The sequence below is a fragment of the Vidua macroura genome, chromosome 11 (assembly GCF_024509145.1).
Source record: "Vidua macroura isolate BioBank_ID:100142 chromosome 11, ASM2450914v1, whole genome shotgun sequence".
NCBI lineage: Eukaryota > Metazoa > Chordata > Aves > Passeriformes > Viduidae > Vidua > Vidua macroura.
The window spans coordinates 20,675,929-20,701,533 of record NC_071581.1 but is presented as its reverse complement, the minus strand read 5'-3'; the positions used below and the strand labels follow the sequence as shown (position 1 = coordinate 20,701,533).

General features: G+C 54.4%; 2 protein-coding genes across 3 annotated transcripts; both read left to right on the top strand.

Annotated features, from left to right (window-relative positions):
• Positions 1 to 621: 621 nt before the first annotated feature.
• Positions 622 to 5,637, top strand: LOC128813084 (cytochrome c oxidase subunit 4 isoform 1, mitochondrial). Of its 2 annotated transcripts, none has more exons than XM_053987845.1 (5): positions 622 to 723; positions 1,440 to 1,519; positions 3,043 to 3,210; positions 4,419 to 4,550; positions 5,372 to 5,637. In XM_053987845.1, exons 2-5 carry the CDS (start codon positions 1,441 to 1,443, stop codon positions 5,506 to 5,508), a joined length of 516 nt encoding a protein of 171 aa, XP_053843820.1. In that variant the 5' UTR covers positions 622 to 723; position 1,440; the 3' UTR covers positions 5,509 to 5,637. The 2 variants fall into 2 exon arrangements, with proteins under 2 accessions (XP_053843820.1, XP_053843819.1); XM_053987844.1 differs by lacking the exon at positions 622 to 723 and adding an exon at positions 1,082 to 1,342.
• A 655-nt stretch (positions 5,638 to 6,292) lies between these two features.
• Positions 6,293 to 24,123, top strand: LOC128812661 (dual specificity protein phosphatase 22-A-like). Its single transcript, XM_053987187.1, has 7 exons — positions 6,293 to 6,525; positions 7,983 to 8,071; positions 8,577 to 8,659; positions 12,592 to 12,641; positions 17,123 to 17,197; positions 18,037 to 18,208; positions 22,763 to 24,123. Exons 1-7 carry the CDS (start codon positions 6,293 to 6,295, stop codon positions 22,943 to 22,945), a joined length of 885 nt encoding a protein of 294 aa, XP_053843162.1. The 3' UTR covers positions 22,946 to 24,123.
• The last annotated feature ends 1,482 nt before the right edge of the window (positions 24,124 to 25,605 follow it).

Below are 25,605 nucleotides of genomic sequence, written 5' to 3'. Positions count from 1 at the left end.
TCCTGAGGGAGCTGGGAAGGAGCTGGAGAATTCCTGAGGGAGCTGGGGAATCCCGAGGGAGCTGGAGAATCCTGAGGGAGCAGGAAAGGACTGGAGGATCCTGAGGGAGCTGGGAAAGGGCTGGAGGATCCTGAGGGAGCTGGGAAGGGCTGGAGGATCCTGAGGGAGCTGGGAAGGGGCTGGAGGATCCTGAGGGAGCTGGGGAGGCTCAGCCTGGAGCAAAGGAGGCTCAGGGGTCCCTCCTGGCTCTGCACAGCTCCTGCCAGGAGGGGACAGCCGGGGGGGTCGGGCTCTGCTCCAGGGAACAGGGACAGGAGGAGAGGGAACGGCCTCAGGCTGGGCCAGGGCAGGCTCAGGGTGGGCAGCAGCAGGAATTTCCCCATGGGAAGGGGGTCAGGGATTGGCACTGCCCAGGGAGGGTTGCAATGCCCATCCCTGGAGGTGTCCCAGGAATTCCTGAGGTGGCACTCAGAGCTCTGGGCTGGGGACAAGGTGGGGTCACAGGGTGGGCTCTCGATGATCCCGGAGCTCTTTCCCACCCTCGGCGTTCCCGGGATTTTGGGAATCGGGGAGAAACCTCCGGCGGCGGTCCGCCCGCATCCCATCATCCCCCGCGCGGGGCCGCTCCGGCCCGGCCCGCTCGCTGCCCCGCGCTCCCGGCGTGCCCCGCGCTTCCGGCCGCGGCTCCTTCCGGTCCCGCCAGCCGTAGAGGACGGTCGCCAGGTCGTGAGGCCGGGCCGGGCGGGCGGAGCCCGGCGACGGGCTGGGAGCGGGCTGGGAGGGAGAGCGGAGCCCCCCCCGCCATCCCCATCCACGGCCGGGCTGGCTGGGCAGCGCGGGTTGGGGGCATGCGGGGAGGGCTGTGAGGGGGGAGCGCTGCGACCCCTCCCGCGGGTTCCGCGCTGCCCGCGCGGGGTTCGGTCAGCGGTGTCGCGACATGTCGGGCGGGACTGAGGTGACAGGCAGGGAGGGCAAGGTCGGGGGCAGACAGCGGGAGTTTGGGCGGCTTTGGGCTGGGGTCAGCGGAGGGCCTGGAATCCCGTGTGGGTGGGAATCCTTTGTGGGATCCCGCCCTTCCCTGGGATGCTCCCTGCGCTGGGCTTGCTGCAGTGGCTCCGGGATGTGCTTGGGGCTCCTGCAATCCGCCCAGGAATGGTTTCTTTTGGAATGACAGCGTCCTCGAAGGGTGGTTTCAATAAGGGAATGTCCTTTGCTTCCAGTGCAGGAGGCTCGGGTTAAAAACAGGGAGAGAAAGGCTCATCCCGGTCGGTTTAGTGGGAGAATATCCCACTAAATATCCTCCCCAGCATGGAGTGGTGTGCTGCCCTCTGGAGAAGGAGATGTAAATCTTTAGGCTATTTTTTTTTTTTTTAATATATAAACTCGTGGAAAATGTTCTTATCTCACCTTGGCACCGACTGTTGCTGCCTGCCCCGCAGGATGTTGGCTTCCAGAGTGTTCAGCCTGGTCGGGAGGAGATCCATCTCCACCTCCCTGTGCCTCAGGGCACACGGACACGGTGGGTCGGGGGCAGGCAGGGGGAGGAGCACAGAAAGCTGCCCTGGGTGGGCAGGGAGGGAGCCTGGGGAGGTGGCAGGGATCACAGTCATGGCATCAGCCAGGTGGGACAGGAGCTGCAAGGTCACCAAGTCCAGCTGTGCCCCATCCCCACCCTGCCCCCAGCCCAGAGCTCTGAGTGCCACCTCAGGAATTCCTGGGACACCTCCAGGGATGGGCACTGCAACCCTCCCTGGGCAGTGCCAATCCCTGACCCCCTTCCCATGGGGAAATTCCTGCTGCTGCCCACCCTGAGCCTGCCCTGGCCCAGCCTGAGGCCGTTCCCTCTCCTCCTGTCCCTGTTCCCTGGAGCAGAGCCCGACCCCCCCGGCTGTCCCCTCCTGGCAGGAGCTGTGCAGAGCCAGGAGGGCCCCCTGAGCCTCCTTTGCTCCAGGCTGAGCCCCCTCAGCTGCCCCTGGAGCCCTGGCAGTGCCCAAGGCCAGGAGTGTGCCCGTGCCCATGGCAGGCTGTGCACTGGGATGATCCCTGAGCTCCTTCCCAGTCCATCCCAGTCCACTCTGTAATTCCATGTTCAGCACTTCTGCCAGGCTCTCCCACCTCCTGCATTGCTGCACTGTTGCACTGCTGGGGTTTGAGACCAGTCAGAGCTGTTTGTGACCGGTGTCCCTCTGTCCCTGTGGGTGTCCCTGTGTGCGTGTGTCTGTCCCTGTGTGTCCCTGTATCCCTGTCCCCATGTGTGTGTCCCTGTGTGTGTCCGTCCCTGTGTGTGTGTCCCTCTGTCCCTGTGTGGGTGTGTCCCTGTCCCCATGTGTGTGTCCCCGTGTCCCTGTGTGTGTGTGTCTGTCCCTGTGTGTGTGTGTCCCTGTGTCCCTGTGTCTGTCTCCATGTGTGTGTCTGTCCCTCTGTGTCCCTGTATCCCTGTCCCCATGTGTGTGTGTCCCTGTCCCCATGTGTGTGTCCCTGTGTCTGTATGTGTGTGTCCCTGTGTCCCTGTCCCCATGTGTGCATGTGTGTCCCCATGTCCCTGTGTGTGTCCCTGTCCCTGTGTGTGTCCCCGTGTGTGTCCCCCTGTGTGTGTGCGTCCCTGTGTGTGTCCCCGTGTCCCCGTGTGTGTGTCCCCGTGTGTGTCCCCATGTGTGTCCTGTGTCCCTGTGTGTGTCCCTGTGTGTATCCCTGTGTGTCCCCGTGTCCCCGTGTGTGTCCTGTGTCCCCGTGTGTATCCCCGTGTGTCCCCGTGTGTCCCCGTGTGTATCCCCGTGTGTCCCTGTGTGTGTCCCCGTGTGTATCCCCGTGTGTCCCCGTGTGTGTCCCTGTGTGTCCCCGTGTGTGTCCCCGTGTGTGTCCCCGTGTGTATCCCCGTGTGTCCCCGTGTGTATCCCCGTGTGTCCCCGTGTGTATCCCCGTGTGTCCCCGTGTGTGTCCCTGTGTGTATCCCTGTGTGTCCCTGTGTGTGTCCCCGTGTCCCCGTGTGTGTCCCCGTGTGTATCCCTGTGTGTCCCTGTGTCCCCGTGTGTGTCCCCTCAGCTGGCGTGGTCAAGGCTGAGGATTACACGCTGCCAGTGTACGTGGACCGGCGGGATGTCCCCCTGCCCGAGGTGGCCTTTGTCAGGGACCTGTCTGCGCAGCAGCGGGCGCTCAAGGAGAAGGAGAAGGCATCGTGGAGCGCCCTGTCCGTGGATGAGAAAGTGGAATGTAGGTCTGGGGGGCTCTGAGGGACCTGCCAGTGCGTGGAGTGGCTTGGGTGGGAAGGGAGCTCCATCCCAGGCTGCTCCCAGCCCTGTCCAGCCTGGCCTTGGGCACTGCCAGGATCCAGGGGCAGCCCCAGCTGCTCTGGGCATCTGTGCCAGGGCCTGCCCACCCTCCCAGGGAGGAATTCCTTCCCAATATCCCACCTAAACCCACTCAGCTCAAAGCCATTCCCCTTGTCCTGGCACTCCAGGCCCTTGTCAGAAGTCTTTAGACAGCTTTTTGTTCCAGGCCATACTTGGAAAAGCTCTTCATCCTTGTTTTTCCCAGTGTCTGTGAGCAGAGCTGATCCATGACGGAATTTTCTTAATTATGATGGAGCTCCTTGTGTGCTCCATGGATTTTATTCCCAGGATCTTTGGTGCTGTTACAGAACATGCAATGCCTCTGCTGTGCCTTCTGTTCCATATCTGAGGTCACACTCAGCCATTCCTTCCTCTTCCAGAAACCAAATAATAATAATAATAATAATAATTAGATTTATTTCTTGATTCCCATCCGCTTTCAACCAGCCAGGGAAAAAAATCTCTTCAGTACAACAACGTGCCATTGTTAGTCCAGCTGGGTGAAGTGAGCCCCACACACAAACGTGGATTTGAATGTTAATAACCACTGACCTTGGCATGAACCAAATTCCAGCTAATGAAGGCTCCCCGTGGCTGTTTTGACTTGCAAATAAATCTGCCTCATCTCTTCTAACTGCTCTCGTGGTATGAAGGGAAAGGTTTAAAACTTTTTGAGGCTTTGCTCCAAATTTTCTGTTGCTTTGGATTTTAAATTCCTGTGGATTTCAGTGGCAGCTGAGAAGCCTTTTGAGCTCGAAACATTCCTGTTGGAATTATTTGTCCTAGGAAGCTTTGGGGTCAATAACCACACTGGGAATTGGAGGGGAGGAAGAAGAACTCCCAGTTTTCCTTCTTTCAGGTCTACACTGTAACTTGTGCCCAACTTTAGGATAATCTGTAAAATGGGGCCTAAAATTGATGTGAGGGTGAAACAACTGATTGGCTTTGGTGGGTACCAAACCTAATTTAACATCCATCCCCTTTTGGGCAGCCTCAGGCTTCGTTCAGCTCCCTCTGCAGAATTCCTGGTCACCTGCAAATCCCAGGAAAAGTTAAAAGAGAGGATTTGATAGCTTTTTTTCCCTCCAGTGTATCGGATAAAATTCAATGAGACCTACGCAGAGATGAACAAGGGGACAAACGAGTGGAAAACCATCCTGGGGGGAGTTCTGTTCTTCCTTGGTCTCACTGGACTCATCCTCATCTGGCAGAAGCACTTCAGTAAGTAACTCTTCCATGGAGAGTAGGATCAGGAGATGGCTGATGGGAATTCTGTGGGGTCAGGATGTTTTATGGAACAGCCAGAACAGGGACTTCCAGCAGGAGCTGTCTGTTAGTCCCTGAAAACTCCATCCTGGAGCTGTAGCTTGTGGGGATGTAGCAGAAATATTCAGGAAGCTGACTCACAGAAAGGGAGTGGAGCTTTGGGAGGACAGGAAATGGAAGGGAGTGAGTGGTGAGATTCCTGATTCCAGAGCTTCCCCTCTTTTGCTGCATTGGGTAGTGAACATTTGGGTTTCTGCCACGTTTGGCTGCCTTCCCAGCTAAGGATTCAACCTCCAGGGAGCCTCCAGCTGCCGGGAGGCAGAGCAGCCTTTAAAGGAGCTGCTCCCTGCCTTGAGGCTCCCAGAAACAGGAAAGCAGGAAGCTGTTATCCTGGTGATGGAGGAAACCACTGGAGAATCCATGTGGGAGTGTGGCTTGAGCTGGATGCTGCAGAGACTGCATGCAGGGAGTGGAGATGGGAACAAATCACAGACTCACAGGCTGGTTTGGGTTGGAAGGGATCTTGAAGATGATCCCATTTCACCTCCATCCATGGCCAGGGACACTTCCCACTGTCCCAGGTTTCTCCAAACCCCGTCCAACCTGGCCTTGGACACTTCCAGGGCTGGGGCAGCCACAGCTGCTCTGGGCACCCTGCTCCATTGGGGTGACTTCAGGGGGAAAAAACCCTTTTATTAGCAGAACTTAGCCCAAAATTGCCAACTTGCTGAGGTGGCATGAGGACATAATTCCATAATTCCCTTCCCATCCTGCAGTGTACGGCCCCGTCCCGCACACCTTCTCCGACGAGTGGGTGTCAGCTCAGACCAAGAGGATGTTGGACATGAGGGTTAACCCCGTGCAGGGCATCACAGCCCAGTGGGATTTTGACAAGAACGAATGGAAGAAATAAAGCAACTCAGTGGAACCTGCTCTGCTTGAATATGAGATGATTCCATCACCTGTGTGTGACCTCGTTGCTTGTTGTACTGGAACACCCTCTCCACCTCCAGAAATGCTAATAAATGTCTGGTTAACTTGAGAGCTGCCTCTTGCTGGTCTCTGGGTGGGTTTCTTGGGGTGGGACATTGGGTTCCTGAGCAGGATTTGCTGCCTGGCTTAATGTTTTCAGGGCTAAGAAAGCTGCTGCCAAACTTCTCCCTTCAGCTGAGCTGGACCCTGCAGGTTTTTAACAGCTCTGACTCCCTGTTTTTCCCAGTGTCTCTGTGAGCAGAGCTGATCCATGAAGGAATTTTCTGAATTATGATGCAGCTCCTTGTGTACCCGCCCACATGTGGACATCCATGGTTTTTATTCCCAAGATCTTTGGTCCCTCTGATCCCTGCCCTTCTGAAGCCTAAACCAAGCTTGGACTTAAGTTTGCTCTTTTCCTGATGGGACAGGAAACCATCAGGAAATTGATGGTGTGGTTTAGGAGCTGTGGTGGGCTGTTGCTAATGCCTCTTCCACTCAAAAATTTGGGAAGGTTTTTAAGGTGAGGTAATCTGGTGGGAATTAAGCAATGAACTCCCCTTCCTACGCCTGAAAAATCCCTTGAGTGATAAATTTATCTCTGGGCTGCTGAGAAGGATGAGGGTGACAATCCCAGGCTGGTGATGGCTGGAATTCTGCTTTTCCCTGCTTCTTGCACAGCTCCTGCCTCTGGCAGCCTGGTGGCACCGAGCTGGGTGAGGGACATGGAGCTGCCAGGGGATTGTGCCTGGAAAATGGATGTTTTAGAGCAAATGCTGGAGTTCTTCCTCCTGGGACTGTCCTTCCAAAAAGCTATGGAACCCCATGAAGGCCAGGAGAGAAACCTGAGCCTCGCCACGATCCCAGATCCTTATTTCATCCTCCCCTTCCTGGCACCAGCCACTCTCTGCTCCCTTTCCCTCCAGAGCAGCAGCGGGACCTGCCGGAGCAGCCTCAGGTGAGCTGAGTTTTCCAGGGCTCTGCTTGCTCCCCTCCTGGCTTATTTCCCTTCCTCCTGCTCTGGGAGGGGGTCAGATCTCACCATCCTCCCTGGGAATTTCGGGTGTTTGTTTGCAGGTAGCCCTGGAGACTGAGAAACCACCCGAATCCTGATCCTGGGCAGAGAAAATCCATGGGGACTGGAATGAGCAAGGTACAGGGGGACAGTGGGATGGTGGCCAGCACGTCCTCTTCTTCTGCAGCCCATGGATGCACTTCCCAGATCCCTAAACACAGCTATCTGCACCTTCCCCTTTCCCACAGCCCTTTGGAATTCTAAGCACTTCAAGAGAATTAGGAAAACAAACAGGGATTTAAATCCAAGGTTTATATCCGAGGTGAAGAGCTCGGTGTCTGCAGGTGTCAGAAAAGTGACAGCTGGCATTAAGTGCTCATCCCTGGGGTGGTAAAACCTTGGCATTTTCATCCTCAGGGATAACAGGGGTCCTTGCAGGGAAATTCCCCCCTTTCTACCCTCGGGGTGTGCCCCAGCAGTGGGGAAGTGTGGTTTCAGTGCTGCTTTTTCCTCCAGGGCTGGAGGAGGGGATCAATTTCTGTTGGTGTCCTTAAATAACCACTTGGAATGTGAGTCCTCCAGTTTAAAATTAGACTCTGGGACACCAACAGAGAGATCAGATCAGGGCAAACTCCCTCTTGTGCATGGCTCTGATGTGGTTTAACACTGGGTATTCACCCCCTGTGAACTCAGGCTGACAGGCAAAGTGCCTTTCACAGCCCCCCAGTGCCACCAAACCCTTTTGGGGAGCCCAGGCTGTTGTTGCCAAGGGCTGGATTGGTGCAGACGCTTTTTGTAGGATCCAGTTTTGGACTCCATAAGATGCAGGGCTCTGCATTCCCCTTCGCAGTTTGTGCTGTGCTGAATCCACGAGTTTGCACCCAGGAATGGGCTGGGGTTCAGCTGGATGTGGCTCAGTGCTGTTGAAAACCCTAAAACTCCTCAAACCAGGGCTGTTCTGCCACGTGGGCGCCAGCAGGTCCAGCTGATAATCACCTCTGTCTTTCTTTGCCTCTGGAAATGCTCTGGCAGGTTCTTACACCCCTTAAACATCCTCAACTGTCCCTTTTCTCCTTCATAACCCTGCAGCAGCGAGTTGGAGACCAAATTTGCAGCCTTGACATCTCTTAACTGCAATAAATAGCAATCCTGCTATAAATAGCATCCATCCATCCCCAGCTGGCAGATGCAACCTTTGAAACTCCAGAGGATCACATCCAAACTCCTCCCATCTCTGTGCTGAGTTTTTCCTGAGCTCTGCTCTCCTGAGGGGATTTGGCTCAGCCTTTCTTGGCTGTTTATGAAGATGATCCATGGATTTGGGTGCTTGGTTTGGCATGGCCCGGGGAGTTTGGTGCCAGCTGTCCTGGTCCTGCTGGAGCTCATTCCCACCACATCAGATGTACCTTGTTCCTGGTGCCATCTGAATTCTCTCTCCTTTTTGTCACCTCCCAGATTGTCACCGGCCTCTACCTGGGGAATATTCATGGTGAGTGTCTCTCCCTGCCCCTCCGTGGTGCTTTGGGATCCTTGGGCAGCTGGCAAGGCTGGAGGATTCCTCTCCTTGGCAACTCCATGTGCTCCCAACTGGGAATCTCAGCATCTTCCAGAGCTGCCCCAAATCCCCATCCCAGTGATCCCAGTCCAGCCCAGGAAAGGGATGTCCACTGGGAGCTGTGGTCACCAGCCACACTGGAACCCCTGGAAATTCACAGCATATCTGGAAACCTCCTCAACAGCAAGGACACAACAGCCTTGTCTGAGTTCTCAGGGTAACTTCTGATTTGGGGGATGGCTTTAGGAACCTGCTGAGTACCCAGTGCATCCCAGGGGGATTTTGCCTGGAAGGAGGAGTCCAATCTCCTCCCTGCACCGTGTGGGATGAGAGGTAGCGGGAAGGGCTGGAATGGGGGTCAGGGCGTGGGGGGTGGTGGGTGGGGGTGGCCGGTGGGTCCCAGCAGGGCAGCTAATTCCCACGTGGCTCCCGTTTCCAGACTCTGAGGACCATGAGAACCTGCTGAGGAAGGGGGTGACCCACATCCTGTCCGTCCACAACCGTGCCAAGCCCGTGCTGGAGGTGCGTGCCTGGCTGGGGGGGTCTGGGGACCACCCAGGGCAGCAGGAGCTGGGAAGGGACATCCAGGAGCTTCTCCTGGCCTGGGGAGAAGCAATGCTGGATTTGAACGATTTGCACCCATTTGCACCGATTTACACCGATTTACACGGATTTACACCGATTGACGCCAGGCGATGCTGCCCAAAGGGGCTCAGTGATGGATTTGGGGAGGGGGCAGCGGGGTGTTTGGGGCACCGCTCGGTGGTTTTTGGGGGGGGAGCGGGCGGGACCCGCAGCGCTGCGGGGCCGCGCCCGGCGGGTGCCCGGTGCTGCCGGGGGGTCCCCACGAGAGGGCGGCGGCGCCCCGCGAATGGAGAGGGGACACGGCGGGACCCGCAACCGGAGCTGGCACTGCCTGCTCGGCGTCCCCGGAGCGCTGCGGGATCCTGGGTGGGGAAACTGAGGCAGGAGGGAGCTGCCCTCCTGCAGGGGGTGGTGGCAGAGGCGTGGGACAGGTCGCTCGTGCACAAATCCTGCCCGGATGGTTCCGTGCGCCAGGAGGAGTGAGGGGCACGGCCGTGGGGTGTGGATACCTGGTGGGGGACAAGGACACCTTCCACCATCCCAGACGGCTCCAAGCCCCAATGTCCAACCTGGCCTTGGACATTCCAGGGATCCAGGGGCAGCCACAGCTGCTCTGGGCACCCGTACCAGGCCCTGCCCGCCCTCCCAGGAAACAATTCCTAATTCCCAAAATCCCATCTAAATCCACTCTCTGGCAGTGGGAGCCACTCCCTGTGTCCTGTCCCTCCATCCCTTGTGTCCCTCTCCAGCTCTCCTGGAGCCCCTTCAGGCCCTGGAAGGGCTCTGAGCTCTCCCTGGAGCCTTCTCCTCTCCAGGGGAGCACCCCCAGCTCTCCCAGCCTGCCTCCAGAGCAGTTTTCCCAGCTTTTGGAGTATCCCTGGCTCCTGTGGACTCTCCCGCAGCTCCACATCCTCCTGGTGCTGGGGGTGCTTCACCCCAGTGTTGGGATGCTGCAGGAAGGGAAGGGGACCAGCAGGACCCCTCATCCTTTTGGGGCCACCGCGGGGGGATGCCCAGGAGAAGCCCAGCTGGGGCCGTTCCCTGCTGAGGCGTTGGGTACCGGGAGTGGGACAGGGCCACGGGGAAGGACAAACGGGCCGGGGCCGGGGCAGCAGCCAGGGCTGGCGAGCACGGGGCTGGGCCAGACGGGGAGCAAAGCGCTCGGAGCGCTTACACCATGGAGCAAAGTGCTTGGAGTGCTTACAACGCAGAGCAAAGCACAGGGAGCGCTTACACCAGGGAGCAAAGCGCTCGGAGCGCTTACACCATGGAGCAAAGTGCTCGGAGTGCTTACACCATGGAGCAAAGTGCTCGGAGTGCTTACACCATGGAGCAAAGTGCTCGGAGTGCTTAGACCGGGGAGCAAAGTGCTCGGAGTGCTTACACCGGGGAGCAAAGTGCTTGGAGTGCTTACACCATGGAGCAAAGCGCTCGGAGTGCTTACACCGGGGAGCAAAGCGCTCGGAGTGCTTACACCATGGAGCAAAGCGCTCGGAGTGCTTACACTGGGGAGCAAAGTGCTTGGAGTGCTTACACCATGGAGCAAAGTGCTTGGAGTGCTCACAACGCAGAGCAAGGTACAGGGAGCGCTTACACCAGGGAGCAAAGTGCTCGGAGTGCTCACAAGGGAGAGGAAAGCTCTCAGAGCACTTACACCACGGAGCAAAGTGCTTGGAGCACTTACAACGCAGAGCAAAGCACAGGGAGTGCTTACACCGGGGAGCAAAGCACTCGGAGCACTTACACCATGGAGCAAAATGCTCAGAGCGCTTACACCATGGAGCAAAATGCTCAGAGCGCTTACACCATGGAGCAAAGTGCTTGGAGCACTTAGAGCGGAGAGCAAAGCACAGAGAGTGCTTACAATGGGGAGCAAAGCACTCAGAGCACTTACACCATGGAGCAAAGTGCATGGAGCACTTACACCACGGAGGAAAGTGCTCGGAACACTGACACCACAGAGCAAAGTGCTCAGAACGCCTACATCACAGAGCAAAGCAGACACAGCACTTACACCATGAAGCAAAGAGCTCAGAGCATTTACACCATGGAGCAAAGCACACGCTGTGCTTACACCACGGAGCAAAGCACACGCAGCACTTACACCATGGAGCAAGATGCTCAGAGCATTTATACCAGGGAGCAAAGCACACGCAGTGCTTACACCATGGAGCAAAGCACATGCAGCGCTTACACCATGAAGCAAAGTGCTCAGAGCATTTACACCAGGGAGCAAAGCGCATGCAGCGCTCACACCACAAAGCAAAGTGCTCAGAGCATTTACACCATGGGGCAAAGCACACGCAGTGCTTACACCACGGAGCAAAGCACACGCAGCGTTTACACCATGAAGCAAAGTGCTCAGAGCATTCATACCCCGGAGCAAAGTGCACGCAGCACTTACACCATGAAGCAAGGTGCTCAGAGCACTTACACCACGGAGCAAAGCGCACGCAGCGCTTACACCATGGAGCAAGGTGCTCAGAGCACTTACACCACGGAGCAAAGCGCATGCAGCACTTACACCATGAAGTAAAGTGCTCAGAGCATTCACACCACGGAGCAAAGCGCACGCAGCGCTTACACCATGGAGCAAGGTGCTCAGAGCACTTACACCATGGAGCAAAGCGCACGCAGCGCTTACACCATGGAGCAAAGCGCACGCAGCGCTTACACCATGAAGCAAGGTGCTCAGAGCACTTACACCATGGAGCAAAGCGCACGCAGCGCTTACACCATGGAGCAAAGCGAACACAGCGTTTACACCATGAAGCAAAGTGCTCAGAGCACTTACACCACGGAGCAAAGCGCATGCAGCACTTACACCATGGAGCAAAGCGCACACAGCACTTACACCATGGAGCAAGGTGCTCAGAGCACTTACACCACGGAGCAAAGCGCACGCAGCGCTTACACCACGGAGCAAAGCCCGCAGAGGGAAGCGGAAGCGCCGGGGGGGTTTTGCAATGTGTCAATCACGGCTCCGAGCCGTGACCGCAATCCCCGGCACCGCTGCCGAGGCGGCCCCGGGACGGGGACACCCGGCCCCGTGAGGAGCCGCCGGCTTCGTCCCGGCCCGGGGGGTGGCTTGAGGTCCTTTTGGCTTCTCCACGGTGGATTTGGTGGCCTGGTGGCTCTTCCCAGCCTGGGATGGCACCAGGCGTGGAGCTGTGGATGAGGTGATGCACGGAAAGCCTGTGGGTCATCGCAGCACAGAACTATCCCAGTGCCCGTCCTGCTCTGCCCCTTCCTTCCATAAATAATCCGATTTTTCCAGCCTCCTGGGCTGGAGGGTGGTGCAGGGGGTTGGGCTGCCTGAGCCAGGAGGGACCTGACGGAGATGGGGCAATCCCTGGCGCTCTGGCTGCGGGATCTCCCCCCCCAATTTTGCTAAGAAAGGATTAAAAAAAACCCAAAAACCCAACCCCCAGATAAAAAGGATCTAAATTTAGCTCCGAACAGGGAGGATCGAGGAAGCGATGTTTTAAGGAGAGGAAAGTAATCTGACCTAGGCCAGCAGGCAGCAGATGATTTATGGGGTATTAAAAGGATGGGGAGGAAATAACTCATTGATGAGAGTGGCTTTGTCAGTGCACGTCTTCCTGGTGGAGTTTGGGGCTCCCTGGCTCTGTTTTGGGGGGGCTCCTGAATATTTTAGTTGGCCCCACAGCCTGGCCTGTCCTGTGGGACTGAGAGGAAATCAATGGGGTGGGATGGGTGCACCCGTCCATTGCAGTGCAGCAAACCCCAAAGTGGTTTTCAGCTTTCTTCTCCCCTCAAGGTCAACTGAGGAAGGAAAAAAAGAGAGAGAAGTGGAGGATTTTGTGATTCTTGGAGGTATTTCATGACTATTTTATTTGGCATTGCAGGACATGACCTATCTGTGTATCTCGGCCTCGGATTCATCCAGTCAAAACCTGTAAGTGATTTCCCATCCTTTTTCCTGTTGGCAGGTGTTGGTCGATAAAAGCTCAGGTTCTGCAGGATGAAGGTTTAGTCCATTCATGCTGTGAAATTTCACATAACCCCTGAGCTTCCCAGGAGCTCAGGCTCATCTTTGTGTGGTAAATAACATTTTAGGGCTTAAAATCTATTTTTAATGTGTGCTTGCAGTCAGGCAATGTAATTTTTTGTCACGTTTCAGAGTTATTCCACTGGGCAGGTTTGAAAATTGGAGTGTTAGAAAGATGATTTGTGTCAGTCTTCAAGGCATTTTTTTTCTTTTAAAGAGAAATTTATTAAAGTATAAATTATTTTTGCCATATAAAGCACCCATGCTCATAACTCTTGGAATGCTGTTGTGGAGATGAAGCTGCTGAGAGGAGCTGGGAGGAATTCCCAGGATTTTGTGGGATGCTGCTCCTTTGGGTTTGCACCAGCAAATTGGCAAATCCATGGGATTGTTCTCTCCAATCAAGCCCTAAAAAGCATCAAAACTTAATTTCCAAGGCCCTGCCTGTGGAGGTGCTGGATTTTCCAGCATCCTTGGGAGCAGCTGTGCCTGGGGGTGGAATCCTGCTTGCTCATGCTCTGGCTGAGCGGAAAGAGAAGCTTTACAAGAAAACCCTGCCTCAGCAAGAACTGGGATTTTTGGTTGTTATTTTTTTCCCCCTTCGCTCATTTCTTTGCGCTTGTGGCGTGTCTACGAAAGGCAAAAAAAAAAAAAAAAAAAAAAAAAAAAAAAAAGAGGGGAAAAAAAAAAAGAAGATAAGGCTGCCTGCAGGAAGGAAAAGTTATTCAAGAAGCTATTTTCTGCTTGTCAGTTTATGCCTTGGATTTCACAATCCTGGTGAACTTTGTGTCCTGCTTGTGATTCGGGAGCTCAGCAGCTCTCAGCACTAATTCCACTCCCTGATCCCACGCTTGGAGGCTGGAAAAGCACAGGCAGAGCTTTCCCTGTGGGAAAAACACCCGTGGAGTGGGTGAGGACGGATAGGGCAGCCAAATCCCTTTGGGGTGGGTTGGGACAGGGATGCAGGCTGGAGGCACGAGCATCGTGTCCTTGCAAGCAAAGAACATTCCTGCTGCTCCTGCCGAGGGGCTGAAGGGGAGCACTGGGATCTGGAGAGTTTGGAGCTGAGTGGGCAGCACCTGCAGGCCCTGGGGGATGTTGTCTGCTCTGTGAAGGTCAGCAGGACAAGCAGGGAAATCCCCTGGGACAAGATTTTGATGCTTTGTGAAGGCTCAGCTGGAACAGAGGCTGGGCAGAGCTACAGAATAAAGCTGGGATTTATTCAAAGGATCTCCTCCATTGGATCCACCTTGGGCAGCACCAGAGCCCAGCCAGGGCTGCACCCAAGAGGAACCAAAATGGTCCCAAAATGCACGAGCGCTCCCGGGGGCTCTCACTGGGATCAGCTCTGCTCTATTTGCACCTTGCAGTTCATTGTCCCATTCCAGCTTTAGCCCAGGCACTCCCATCCTGCTTGTTTTTCTCTCTCCAGCCCACGCTGTTTGTGCTCCTGGGCCTGAGGTTTGGATCATTTGTCCTTGGTGCCCAGCTGGAGAAGGAATTGTTTTGTCTCCCTGCTCTGTGCAGAGAGCTCACCATCCCATAATATGGAGCTCAGAACTGCACTCTGAAGCAGCACAGAATGTGAAAAACAGAAAAGCCAAAACCTGAGGCATCACTTGGGCAGGAAAAATCCTCCCACGTGGTGACGCTCCATTTGCTGGAGGATCCTTGGACTGACATCTCCTTCCAGGAATGAGAGGCCAGGTATTTTTAACCTGATCACGCTATCAGACACTCCCTCATCTCTCCTCCTGTTCCTGGGAAGCAGAACCCCCTGCGATTCCTGAATAAATTCATCTTTGGCTCCTCGGGCAGCGCCGAGCCGGGCGCTCCCGGGGCAGGGCGAAGAACAAACCCCCTTTTCCATGGGCTAGCAGTGATGGAGGAGACTCTGGAGAGTTCCCAGAGGGAAAGCAGCTCCCTTGGCAAGGCACCCAGTGGGAATAACTGCGGGAGGTCAAGCCTTGGCTTCTGAGAAATCAGGAAGGCTCCGTGGCTCCCGCCCACCCCGTCACGCGGAGCAGAGGAAGTCCGGCGCCGCAGCAGCAGAGGTTCTGCCAAAGGGACCCTCTGCTCTGTGGATTTTTGGGTTTTTTTTTGTTAAGGTTGGGATTAAATGTGTGAGATTTTTTTTTTTTTGTTTAGATTTTTTTTCGTTTGTTTTTTATTTATATTCCAGTTTCACAAATTGTGAGGTTTATAGTGCTTTAGTAAGTTAAAAATGGAGTTGTGTCTCTTTTTTTTTTAAATAAGGTTTTTTAAGGATAAACAGTTTAATTAATGATACTTAAATTATTTTTATTTTTAACTTGACTATTTTATAACTAATTTTTAACTTAATAACTTAATACTTGTGGCTTGTAATGTGGATTTTTGTATTTAATTACACAATAGTACTTAAACTTATGAAGAAGAAGGTGAAGAAGAAGGACTAGTTTTTGTTTTAAGACTTTTATTTTGTTTTATATATATTACTACATTCTAAAACCTTAAAGTTTTCTACTATGTGATATTAGATACTTTTACTTAAACTACACACTCATAATTTTATTTTTAGTATTTCATTTTGGAGGCTTTTTCTACGGTTTTAGGTCAAAGGTATTGTTCTCTTGGAGGTCAGTGCTGGTTTTAGACAGAAAATCTAAAATTCTCAATAACCAGGCTTCCAACACTTCTCCTCCTGGAAAACCCAGAGCTGGGTGGCCAGGGAGGACAAGTGACCAGAAAGAGATTTTCTGCCCCAAAAGTGCCCCAGGGCTCGGCGTGGCTGAGGGGGAGGGTAGGGATGGGCAGGTTTAATTGGAAGGAGAGGAATATCTGGCTCAGCATCACAACAGCTCCTGGAATCCCAGCCAGGGATAACAGCAGGGATGTGTCTGACCAGAGCCTGCCATCCACACCCAGCTCTGTCCACTCCGAATGCTGGGAATTCCTTATCCTGCTCTCCAGGTCTCCATCAGGAATCTCCCACCTGCCCCGTTGTGCCCACCCCTCTGTGCCTTCCTGTGAGTGGGGGCAAAATGTCTCCTCCCCTTTTTCCCTTTCCCCCCCCTTTTTTTCCCTTTTTATTCCCTTTTACCCTTTTCCCATTTTCCCCCTTTTTCACATTTTTTCCCTTTCCCCCCCTTTTTCCCTTTTCCCGCTTTTCTCCCTTTCCCCACCTTTTCCCTTTTTTCTCTCTTTTCCCTTTTTTCTCCTTTTCCCCTTTTTACTTTTTTCCCTTTTTGCCCTTTCCCCCCCTTTTTCCCCCTTTCCCCCTTTTCCCCCTTTCCCCCCTTTTCCCTTTTCCCCCCTTTTTCCCCCTTTTCCCTTTTTTCTCCTTTTCCCTTTTTTCTCCTTTTCCCCTTTTTTTTTCCTACTTTCCCCCTTTTTTCCTTCCCCCTTTTTTCCCGTTTTTCCCCCACCTTTTCCCTTTCCCGCCTTTTTCTCTTTTTTTCCCTTTTCCCCCTTTTCCCTTTTTTCTCCTTTTTCTCTTTTTTTTCCATTTCCCCCCTTTTTTTCCCCCTTTTCTTTCCCTTCCTCCCTTCCTCCCTTTCTCCTTCCCTGCTGGCATCTCTCCATCTCTCCCTAGGAGGGAGGCAGGTGTTTTTGGCACAGTTTGGCAGCGAGGGGTGAGGCAGGATATCTGGGACAGGTTTGTGTCCCTTGGGCAGGAGGTGACACCTTTCCCTGCAGGCTGTGCCCCCCGGGCTGAGCTGGTTTTTCTGATGGCATCACCCTCATTCCTTGATCCCTCAGGAAGCAGGAAACCCCCTGGGGAGTCTCCCAGGTTATTTCCTTAGAGAGGAAGAGGCTGGGCAGAGTTACAGAATGAAGCTGGGATTTATTCAAAGGATCTCCTCCATGGATCCACCTTGGGCAGCACCAGAGCCCAGCCAGGGCTGCACCCAAGAGGAACCAAAATGGTCCCAAAAATGGACAACTGGTCATGGGGGCTCTCACTGGGATCAGCTCTGCTCCATTTGCACCTTGCAGTTCATTGTCCCATTCCAGCTTTAGCCCATGCAGTCCCATCCTGCTTGTTTTTCTCTCTCCAGCCCACGTTGTTTGTACTCTTGAGCTTGAGATCTGGATTGGCTGTCTTTGGGTCCCCAGCTGGAGAAGGAATTGTTTTGTCTCCCTGCTCTGTGAAGAGAGATTACTGTCTCCTTATATGAAGCCCAGACCCACACACTAAAGCAGCACAGAATGTGACAAATATAAAAGCTAAACCTGAGGCATCACCTTCACCTGGCAGAGGAAAGATTTCTGCTCCCACCCCACGCTGGTGGCCCCAGGGTGGTGGAAAACCCTCGGGAGTGACAGTGCTGCTGTTTGCAGGGTGTCCTGGTGCCCTGCAGGGACAGCCAGCCCTTCCCTGCTCACCTGTGCCTCTCTCCCTGCAGGCTGCAGCATTTTAAGGAGTGCATCCAGTTCATCCACGAGTGCCGGCTCGGAGGGGGAGGCTGCCTGGTGCACTGGTGAGAGCTGCTGTGACCCTTCACACCCCGTCCGTCCTCTGGGAGCTGGGGATGATGCCTTGGGAAGGCTCAGCTAGAGCAGAGGCTGGGCAGAGTTACAGAATAAAGCAGGGATTTATTCAAAGGATCTCCTCCAGGGATCCACCTTGGGCAGCACCAGAGCCCAGCCAGGGCTGCACCCAAGATGAACCAAAATGGTCCCAAAAATGGACAACTGGTCATGGGGGCTCTCACTGGGATCAGCTCTGCTCCATTTGCACCTTGCAGTTCATTGTCCCATTCCAGCTTTAGCCCAGGCACTCCCATCCTGCTTGTTTTTCTCTCTCCAGCCCACGCTGTTTGTGCTCCTGGGCCTGAGATTTGGATCATTTGTCCTTGGTGCCCAGCTGGAGCAGGAATTGTTTTGTCTCCCTGCTCTGTGCAGAGATCTCACCATCCCCTAATGTGAAGCTCAGACCCACACACCAAAGCAGCACAGAATGTGAAAAACAGAAAAGCCAAAACCTGAGGCATCAGGCATGGGCTCCCAAAAAGTGTCCTTGGTGTTGAACATCACTGGGGAGGGGGAGGAAGGAGAGGAGGAGGCACAGAGCAGCAGGGAGAGCCACGGGAAGGCCTTTGGATCCACAGGGATGGGTTCTCCTTGCACTGACCACCCGAGCATCCAGGATGTGGGACAGGCTTGAGCAGGGGACAGGGAGGTGACAACAGCAGTGAAAGTGAGAGAGAGAGAGAGAGCTCCTTATCCCCTCCCAACCCACCCTGCCAGCGAGGAAATGTGCATCCCAGGGGTGATTCCTGCGGGATCCCCTCCCTGACGCGGCTCCTCGGCCGCCCAGCCTGGCCGGGGTGTCCCGCAGCACCACGGTCCTGGTGGCATACCTGATGACAGTGACAGAGCTGGGCTGGCAGAGCTGCCTGGCTGCCACCAGGGCCGTGCGCTCCTACGCCAGCCCCAACTCCGGGTTCCAGCAGCAGCTGCAGGAATACGAGAGCACCCTGCTCCACCAGGTAAGGTCCCCTTTGAGGGACGTTTTGTTTTTGTTTTTGCAGCCATGCACGGCTCCTCTGCATGCAGCTCTCTGTCTGCCCCAGCTGGATTTGGGGAATGTTGAGGATTTGTGTGCAAAAACAAAAAGAAATCTAAAAAAAAAAAAAAAAAAAAAAAAATTGCCTTGATATTGTGTGAGCGCACTTCAAAAAGCTCTCAAAAACCCTAAACTTGTTTTCTCGAGTTGGGATGCAGCGGGAGGGATGGGAGAGCAGTTTGTCCCTTGGGAACCTCAGGAAGGAGCTGGGCCAATTCCCGGGAATGCAGCACGGAGAGGGGGAGTGGAGAGGGAGGAAGGCTCTTGTGAGGAGTTTCGGGATGTCTGGGCACGCTTGGATCTGCCAGGGCTCCCTCTGCCAGCAGTGCCCTGCTCTCAGAGGCAGGTGACAGGCAGGAGCAGGTGTGGGTGGAGAAATCTCCTATTTCCTCCCCAAAACGAGGTGGGGCAGCAGGTTTTGGGAGAGCAGCAGCTCGGGCTGGCTGCGTTCCCAGCCCGTGCAGGGCAGGGAGGATGGAGCAGAGCCGAGCTGGATTCCAGCAGCTGGGAGAGCACTTAGTGCAGAGGTCAGAGCTGCACTTTTGACTTGGAAAGCCTTTGGAAGCAGAGGGAAAGGCCTTGAAAGGCAAAGGGAAAGACCTTAAAAAGCAAAGGAAAAGGCTTTTAAAAGCACAGCTATTGTAAGTGCAGGTGAACCCGGTGGGAAGAAATGCTGATGTGTGACTCCAGTTCAGAAGGCTGAATGATTTCTTTATTATAACTGTGCTATAATTCATTAATATACTATTTAAAGGAGATACTAAAAATACAAACCTACTTTTCTAAGTACCATGTCTAACTCACAACTGGTGACCCTCTCTGAGAGTCCAGCCACGGGTGGGTTGGATTGGATTGGGTTGGATTGGATTGGGTTGGATTGGATTGGATTGGATTGGATTGGATTGGATTGGATTGGGTTGGATTGGGTTGGATTGGCCATCAGGCTCAAACAATCCTCACCAGAATCCAATCAAAAAATCACCCCAGGTAAACAATTCTCCAAACACATTCCACATGGGAAGAACAAGGAGCAGAAATAGAAATTGTTTTCTCTTTCTTCTCTCTGTGCTCCTCTGTGAAAAAAGCCTGAGAGAGAAGAATGTGCCTGCCACACACAGCTCCCACCTGGCTCTCCAGCTGCCTCCAGCCTCCCACTCTGGACTCTGCTCCTTCACCCATCCCTGGGCTCCCAAACTTCCCACGGGACACAGACACCTCTGCCAGGAAAGGGAAACCCTGGACAAGACGTTTGCAAGGGATGTCACAGCTCCTGTCACCCCTAAACCCGGTGCCACCCCTGGAGGCAGAGCCCCCCCGTGCCCTGCAGCCCCGTGGCAAACGGGACCCTCGGAGGGGATTCCTGTCCTCGCAGAGGGCGCAGGGACAGCCCGTGACACTGACCCCAAGGCCAGCCCCGTCCCCAAGGCCAAGTTCCCTTCCCCGGGTGCTGTCACATGAGGGATGTGGCTCTGCCCCGTTATCACCAGAAACGCCCCTGGAGGAGGCTGGAAAATGCTCCCGGGGATTACAAAACACCCGCGGGGCTGGAGATTCCCTGCGGGGCTTCCCCTGGCTGGGCCAGCTCTCCCCAGCCCTTCCCACGCTCTGGCCCAGCACAGACCCTGGTGTGGGGTTTGCTGTGCCCTCCCCTCCATCCCACTTACTCCTCCTGCTCCCCAAATCCACGCTGGGCTCAATGGATGCCACAATTTCCTCCCTTTCCCTTCGAAGCTGCTTTTCCATCACCTCACGGTTTTGCCAGTGGCTTTGCAACCCTTTCCCTGAAACAGCCAAGGCACAGCTGAGGATGTGCTTTCCTGTCCGTGGGATTTAGCAAGAGCTGCCTTTTCCTTGAAACTCCCACCCGTGTTCCCTGTGATGTCAGCACTGGGCAGGGAATGGCCCTCGTGGGTGGGAAGCCTCAATCCTCGGTGGTTGAAACCTGTGAGGAACAGCTTGGACCTTCTGGGGACCTCCAGGGGCTGTGGTGCCTCAGTTTCCTTCACCTCAGGGAGCTCAGATGGGAGGAAGGAATGGGGAAGATGCTCCAGCCCCGCTGCTGGAGCGTGCAGCTGTGGTTGCAAGCTGGCAAATGGGGCTTCTCCGGGCTGGAGGGATAAAGAAGGAAGGAAGGGACCAAGAGCAGCAGCAGGATGATGGGTAAGGTCAGAAAAGGGAGTCAGCGGGCACAGGCAGGACAGTGTGGATGTCACAGAGGGCACAGATGGGCATTCTGGTGACAGAATGGTGCTGGCACACCGTGGCCAGGCTGCCTTTTACCCAGATGGGCTGGGTGCTCCTGGCCTGGGAGAGAGGAGGAGGAGGAGGAGGAGGGCAGTGGGTTGGCACTCATCACTGGAGGAAATGGGCTGGAACCACTTCTTGCTCTGGCTTTAAGAGGAAATGCCTGGCAGCTTCCCCCATCTCCCACCCACTCCTTCCCCCTTCCCTGCACGGTGGAGCCAGCTCCCAGGCTGGGTGCTGAGCCCTTCCCACGCAGCTCCATCCCTCTGGATGGCTTGCACAGAAGGGAAGTGCCCCCCATGAGATCCTGGCGTGGGTCTTACCCCAAATCCTGTCCCAAGCCCTGTGGCTTTCACTTCCCAGGGGGTGTTTTCTCTCAAGGAATACAGGGCTGGCTCTCAGGGCTGCTCTGGGCAGGGATGTCCCTGCTTGCAGGTGGCAACTGTGTGTGACAGCCCTGGTGAGTCCTGCAGTGGAGTTGGGAAATCCAGACATTCCCAGTGGAAATCCCCCCTGTCCCAGCTGATTTTTCCCAGGCTGCAGGAGAGGGGGATACCACCAGGGTCAGTCTAAAGCTTTTTTTCCCTTGTGGCTGATCCAGTGTTGAGCTGCCAATCCTGCTTCCCCTCATCCCAAACTTTTTCTGGGAGCTTGGTGGCTCCTGCCCATTCAGGAGCCCAAATCCACAGCGAGGGCACCTCACCCTGGGGGTGCCAAGGCTGGGAGCTGTTTCCCTCTCCCTCTGGATCCCCTGGCTGCATCCCATCCCTGTGCCCACCCCAGGCTCGGTCCCTCTCCACACCCTTTGCACCCACAGGTGCCCTCCATCCTTTCCTCAGGGTGTTTGGTGCTGCTGGGTGTGCTCCTGCCACTCGTGCCAGTATTTCCTTGCTGGAGCAGCTGGATCCCAGCTCCTCAGGGAGATGGCAGAGCCCCTGTGAGCCCAGAATGGTGAATCCTGGCAGAGCTGCCCCTTCCTGCCCACGCTCCTCCGTGCTGCAATTTGGGACTGTCTGGCTGTTTCCTCATCCCAGCAGTAACGGGAACTTTCTCTGGATCATCCCTTGCTTCCAGGCCTCAGCCTGCTGCCAGCTGGCCCCTGGCCACCAGGATGCTCCTGCCTCTGGAATAAGGGGGATCAGTGGGGTGAGAGGCTCCCCACAACCTCCCGAGGTGCTCTGACAACAAACCTGCCCCACCTTGCAAGGACCAACTCGGCCGTGCTGCTTGTGGAGGGGAAAAAAAAAACAAAAAAAAACAACTTTGGGAAGCATTCCTTACGGGAATTCAGGCACACGAGGAACAGCAGCAGCTTCTTGGCAAGGAGGAATAAATAAAGCTGCTGTCCCAGCTGCAGGCAGTGTGGGAGGCTGAGGGTGCTGCCAGCTCTGTGCTGGGCTGGGGAGGTGGGGAGGGCTGGGATGGGGGGATGCACTGATCTGTGGGGTGCTGAGTGTGAGCTCTTGTGGGATTGGGACCTTCCTGCATGCTGGGTGTGCCTGCAGACGCAGCAGGAATTGCTTTGCTCGCTGCTTTCCTCCGGAGCTGCCGCAGCCCTGGGGTCTCTCAGCTGCCCAGGTCACCCTGACAACCTCTTCTGCCTTTTTCCTGGTGAAACGATACGCGGAATAAATAAATAGACTCCATAACCCGGGGTAGTTATGAAGTGGGTCTGTATGCCAGCACCCATCACAAGTGAGAGAGCTCTCCTAAACTTGTGCCCCGAGCCTCAGTCTGACCCACACCTTTATTCCCAAAGCTGTTCCATATGCAATACATTGCACAACTTTTTCATGCATATTCAACCCCTGGCCCCCGCTTCTCATGCTAAATAAGTCCACGCCCTTCTGGGCACGCCTGGTTTGCTGTGGTGGTCGCACGGGGGTCTCTCGGTGGTCCTGAGGCTGAAGATTTTGGTCTTCCTCATGATTGAACTTTTGAACTTTTCCTCTTTTCGCGTGCGCTTTTGGTCCTTTGGTGCTTATCTGAGTAGGTCTGTCAGTCCTGATGGGCTTGGAGACAGAGGAGCTTCTTTATCTGGGTTCTTTGCTTCTTCTGGTATTGTTCTTTATGCAAGAGGCTTCAGAAATTTGCATTTTCCTATGCCCTTTGTACCAGGCAGAGGTTTCTTAAGTAAAAGGTTGAAAATTCAACACATAACTCTACAAGCTAAATTATAAATGCTTAATTCATTTTGTTAACCTAACTCTAAAAATCTCTGTTTCACTGGCAGTACCGCGCCTGGATCCGCCGGGATTACGGCAGGAACCCCTTCCAGGACCAGGAGGAGCTGCAGCGCCTGCTGGGCCAGCAGGGGAGCAGGGATTGCTCCCGGCCCCGCTCCCCAGATCCCACCTTGCCCCCTCCCTGCCGCGCAGGTGGCACCGCTGCTGGCAGCAGATGGATGAACAGATAAGCAGCCAGGCTGTTCCCGGGCAGGCGTTGGCTCTGGGGCTTGGAAAACTCAGTTTTCCCTTCGCCGAGCACCTCCAGGGATTCGTGTCTAGGGCACAAAGCTGCCAGCACCACAGGGAGGACCCACAGACCTCCCTGCCAGCTCCGGGGAACGGGTGGCAGTGCCCTGCTCTGTCCCATTCCCCCATTCCCAATGGATTACAGCCACCTTTCCACCCTCAGAGCAGCAGCCAGCCCCGTCCCTCTCTCCTCATGACAATATCTGGGCTGGCAGGGCACGGGAAAGGTGGGGCAGACCTCGGGAATCCAAGGTGGGAGGAGATGGAGAGAGGCCACCTTGTCCTCTGCTTCCCTGAGGAAGGAGGGGTGAATCCCGGGATTTGGGGGTGCTCTGAGCCTCAGCTGGCGCCCAGTGGGGTGGGGAGAGGGGCTGGAGGTGTTTTGGGGCTGCCCCTCGCTGTGCATGTCCTTGGCAGGTGAATATCTGGCATTTTCCTTATCCCAACCCCAGGGATAAGGGGAAAGGTAAATCCAAATTTACCTGTTAGCTGGCATTTTCCTTATCCCAGCCCAAGGGATGAGGGGAAAAACGTAAATCCAAATTTACCTGTTAGCTGGCATTTTCCTTTTCCCAGCCCAAGGGATGAGGGGAAAAAGGTAAATCCAAATTTACTTTTTAGCTGGCATTTTCCTTATCCCAGCCCCAGGGAGCCAGCAGTGCCTGTCCCACTGCCTCCATCCCTGGAGCCAGAGTGGGTTTGGGTTTCCCCTGAGCCCCATCTGAATGTCCCTGCTTGCCAAAGAAACCAAAAGCTTGGTTGGATTCACTCAACCCATGGACCAATTTAACTCTGTCCCTCTCCAGAAGCCTTTTTAATACCTAAACCCCGTGGCTATGTCCAGTTTTTCATCCCAAACTGGGATTGTGCTTTCCCAGAGCTTTCTTTGGCAGGAATTCCCCCCATCTGCCTTACAAGGAGGGTCCCATCCCGTGGATTCAGCCCTTCCACCTGGAAACCTTCAACCCTTCCATGCCAACTCCGCCTTTTACTAAAATTACCCTGTCTGTCCACTCAAAAATGTCTGTTCTGCAAGCCCTTCTAAGAAAAAGGGGATTAAAAACATTTCTAGGAATTCTCTTGATGAAGATTTTCGGGTACTCATCGTGTGACAGCACCAGGGGTGACTCACTAATAAAGAAGAGTGTGATTAAATCCTGAGGGTGCCTGGACTTGATTTGTGGTGTTCCTGGTGGGAATACAGAGATGGACTGAAACGACCGCCCTGCTTCCCATTTTCTTGATGAGAACCACCAGCAAAACGAAAAGTTTTAAATATTCTGTGTTTAGCCATGATATAGAATTGCAGGGGGAAAAAAAAATTGTTTTTTTCCCATTTATTTAGAGGGAGAAAAAGGTCCCTGTGGCTGTTATTCCACATGGAAGTAATGGGAAAGCAATTAATGAGATGGAGGCTGTTGATGGAGTGGGTTGAAGGGAGGCTGAGCAATCAGCTCAGGGATCAATATTGGATTTAAAGCCTCTGTTTTCATTTTAGGAAGCAGAAAAATGGAACTTGCACGCAGGAAGAGAAAAGAGAAGAAAGTGGGAGTTAATAGGAAGTCATTGGAGATGGGTGATAAGCAGAGATTAGATGTGCAGGGGGTGTGATAAGCTCCACAGCCCAGGCTTCAAACATTCCCAGGGAACCACAGCACCGAAGCCAAAGCTGGGAAAATCCCCCAGATTTGGGGAATCACAGGGAATGCTTCCCCAGAGCAGCAGCACCCTCCGTGCCTGACATCACAGCAAGAACCACTCCCCGAAAATCCCCTCCTAACCCAAATTTCCCTGGGTTTGAGGGCTATCCCAGGTGAATATATCTATTTTTCCACTCTTGTCTCCATCAGTGGGAGCTGAGGTGGCTTTAGGAATTCGGGGAGCTGGGAGCAAACCCCAAACAGGTGAAACTGGGCTGGATTTCCACTTTTTGGACCTTGCCAAAAGCACTTCACGCTTGGCTGCTGGGCTCTGCTGTCCCACATCAGCCTTCCCAAAATCCTGGTGCCTCTGGCACGGGGAAATGGGCTCTGCTGGAGCGTGGTTGACACAGGGAAATTGTTCCCAACACGTTCCTGGCGCTGCTGGCGTGCTCATCTTCCCTTCCCAGCAGCAAACAGGGCTGTGGGGCATCTCCCAGCCTGTTTCAAGTGCCCAAAACCCTATTTTAATGGGGTTCATTTTTTTTTTTATCCTCCCCACAGGATCAAAAAATTCCCTCCTCGCCCCCAAGGGAATTTGGATTTACCTTTCCAGGCTGCCTCTGAAGCTGCAGAGCCAAAATGAAGGTGGGGATGATGAAGTCACCTCGCTGCATTGCAGTGGATCTCGAGGTTTTTGGTCTCCAGAGGGGATGGAGAGTTTGGTGGTGTGCAGACCCTTTAAAATATCACAGCTTTCCCAGAATTTTAACAAAACAAAGAGGTTTTTTTACAGGAGGGTCTCTATCTGGCAAGGGGAGGTGGTGATGCAAAGCCCCACCAATAAGCAAAGCTTAAAATTGTATTTTTGGCCCAAAAAGAACATGAATCCTCCTGACTGTATGTGATGGCAGAAGATGTTTTTTTGGCTCATCCCAAATCTCCTGGGGGGATCCAATGAG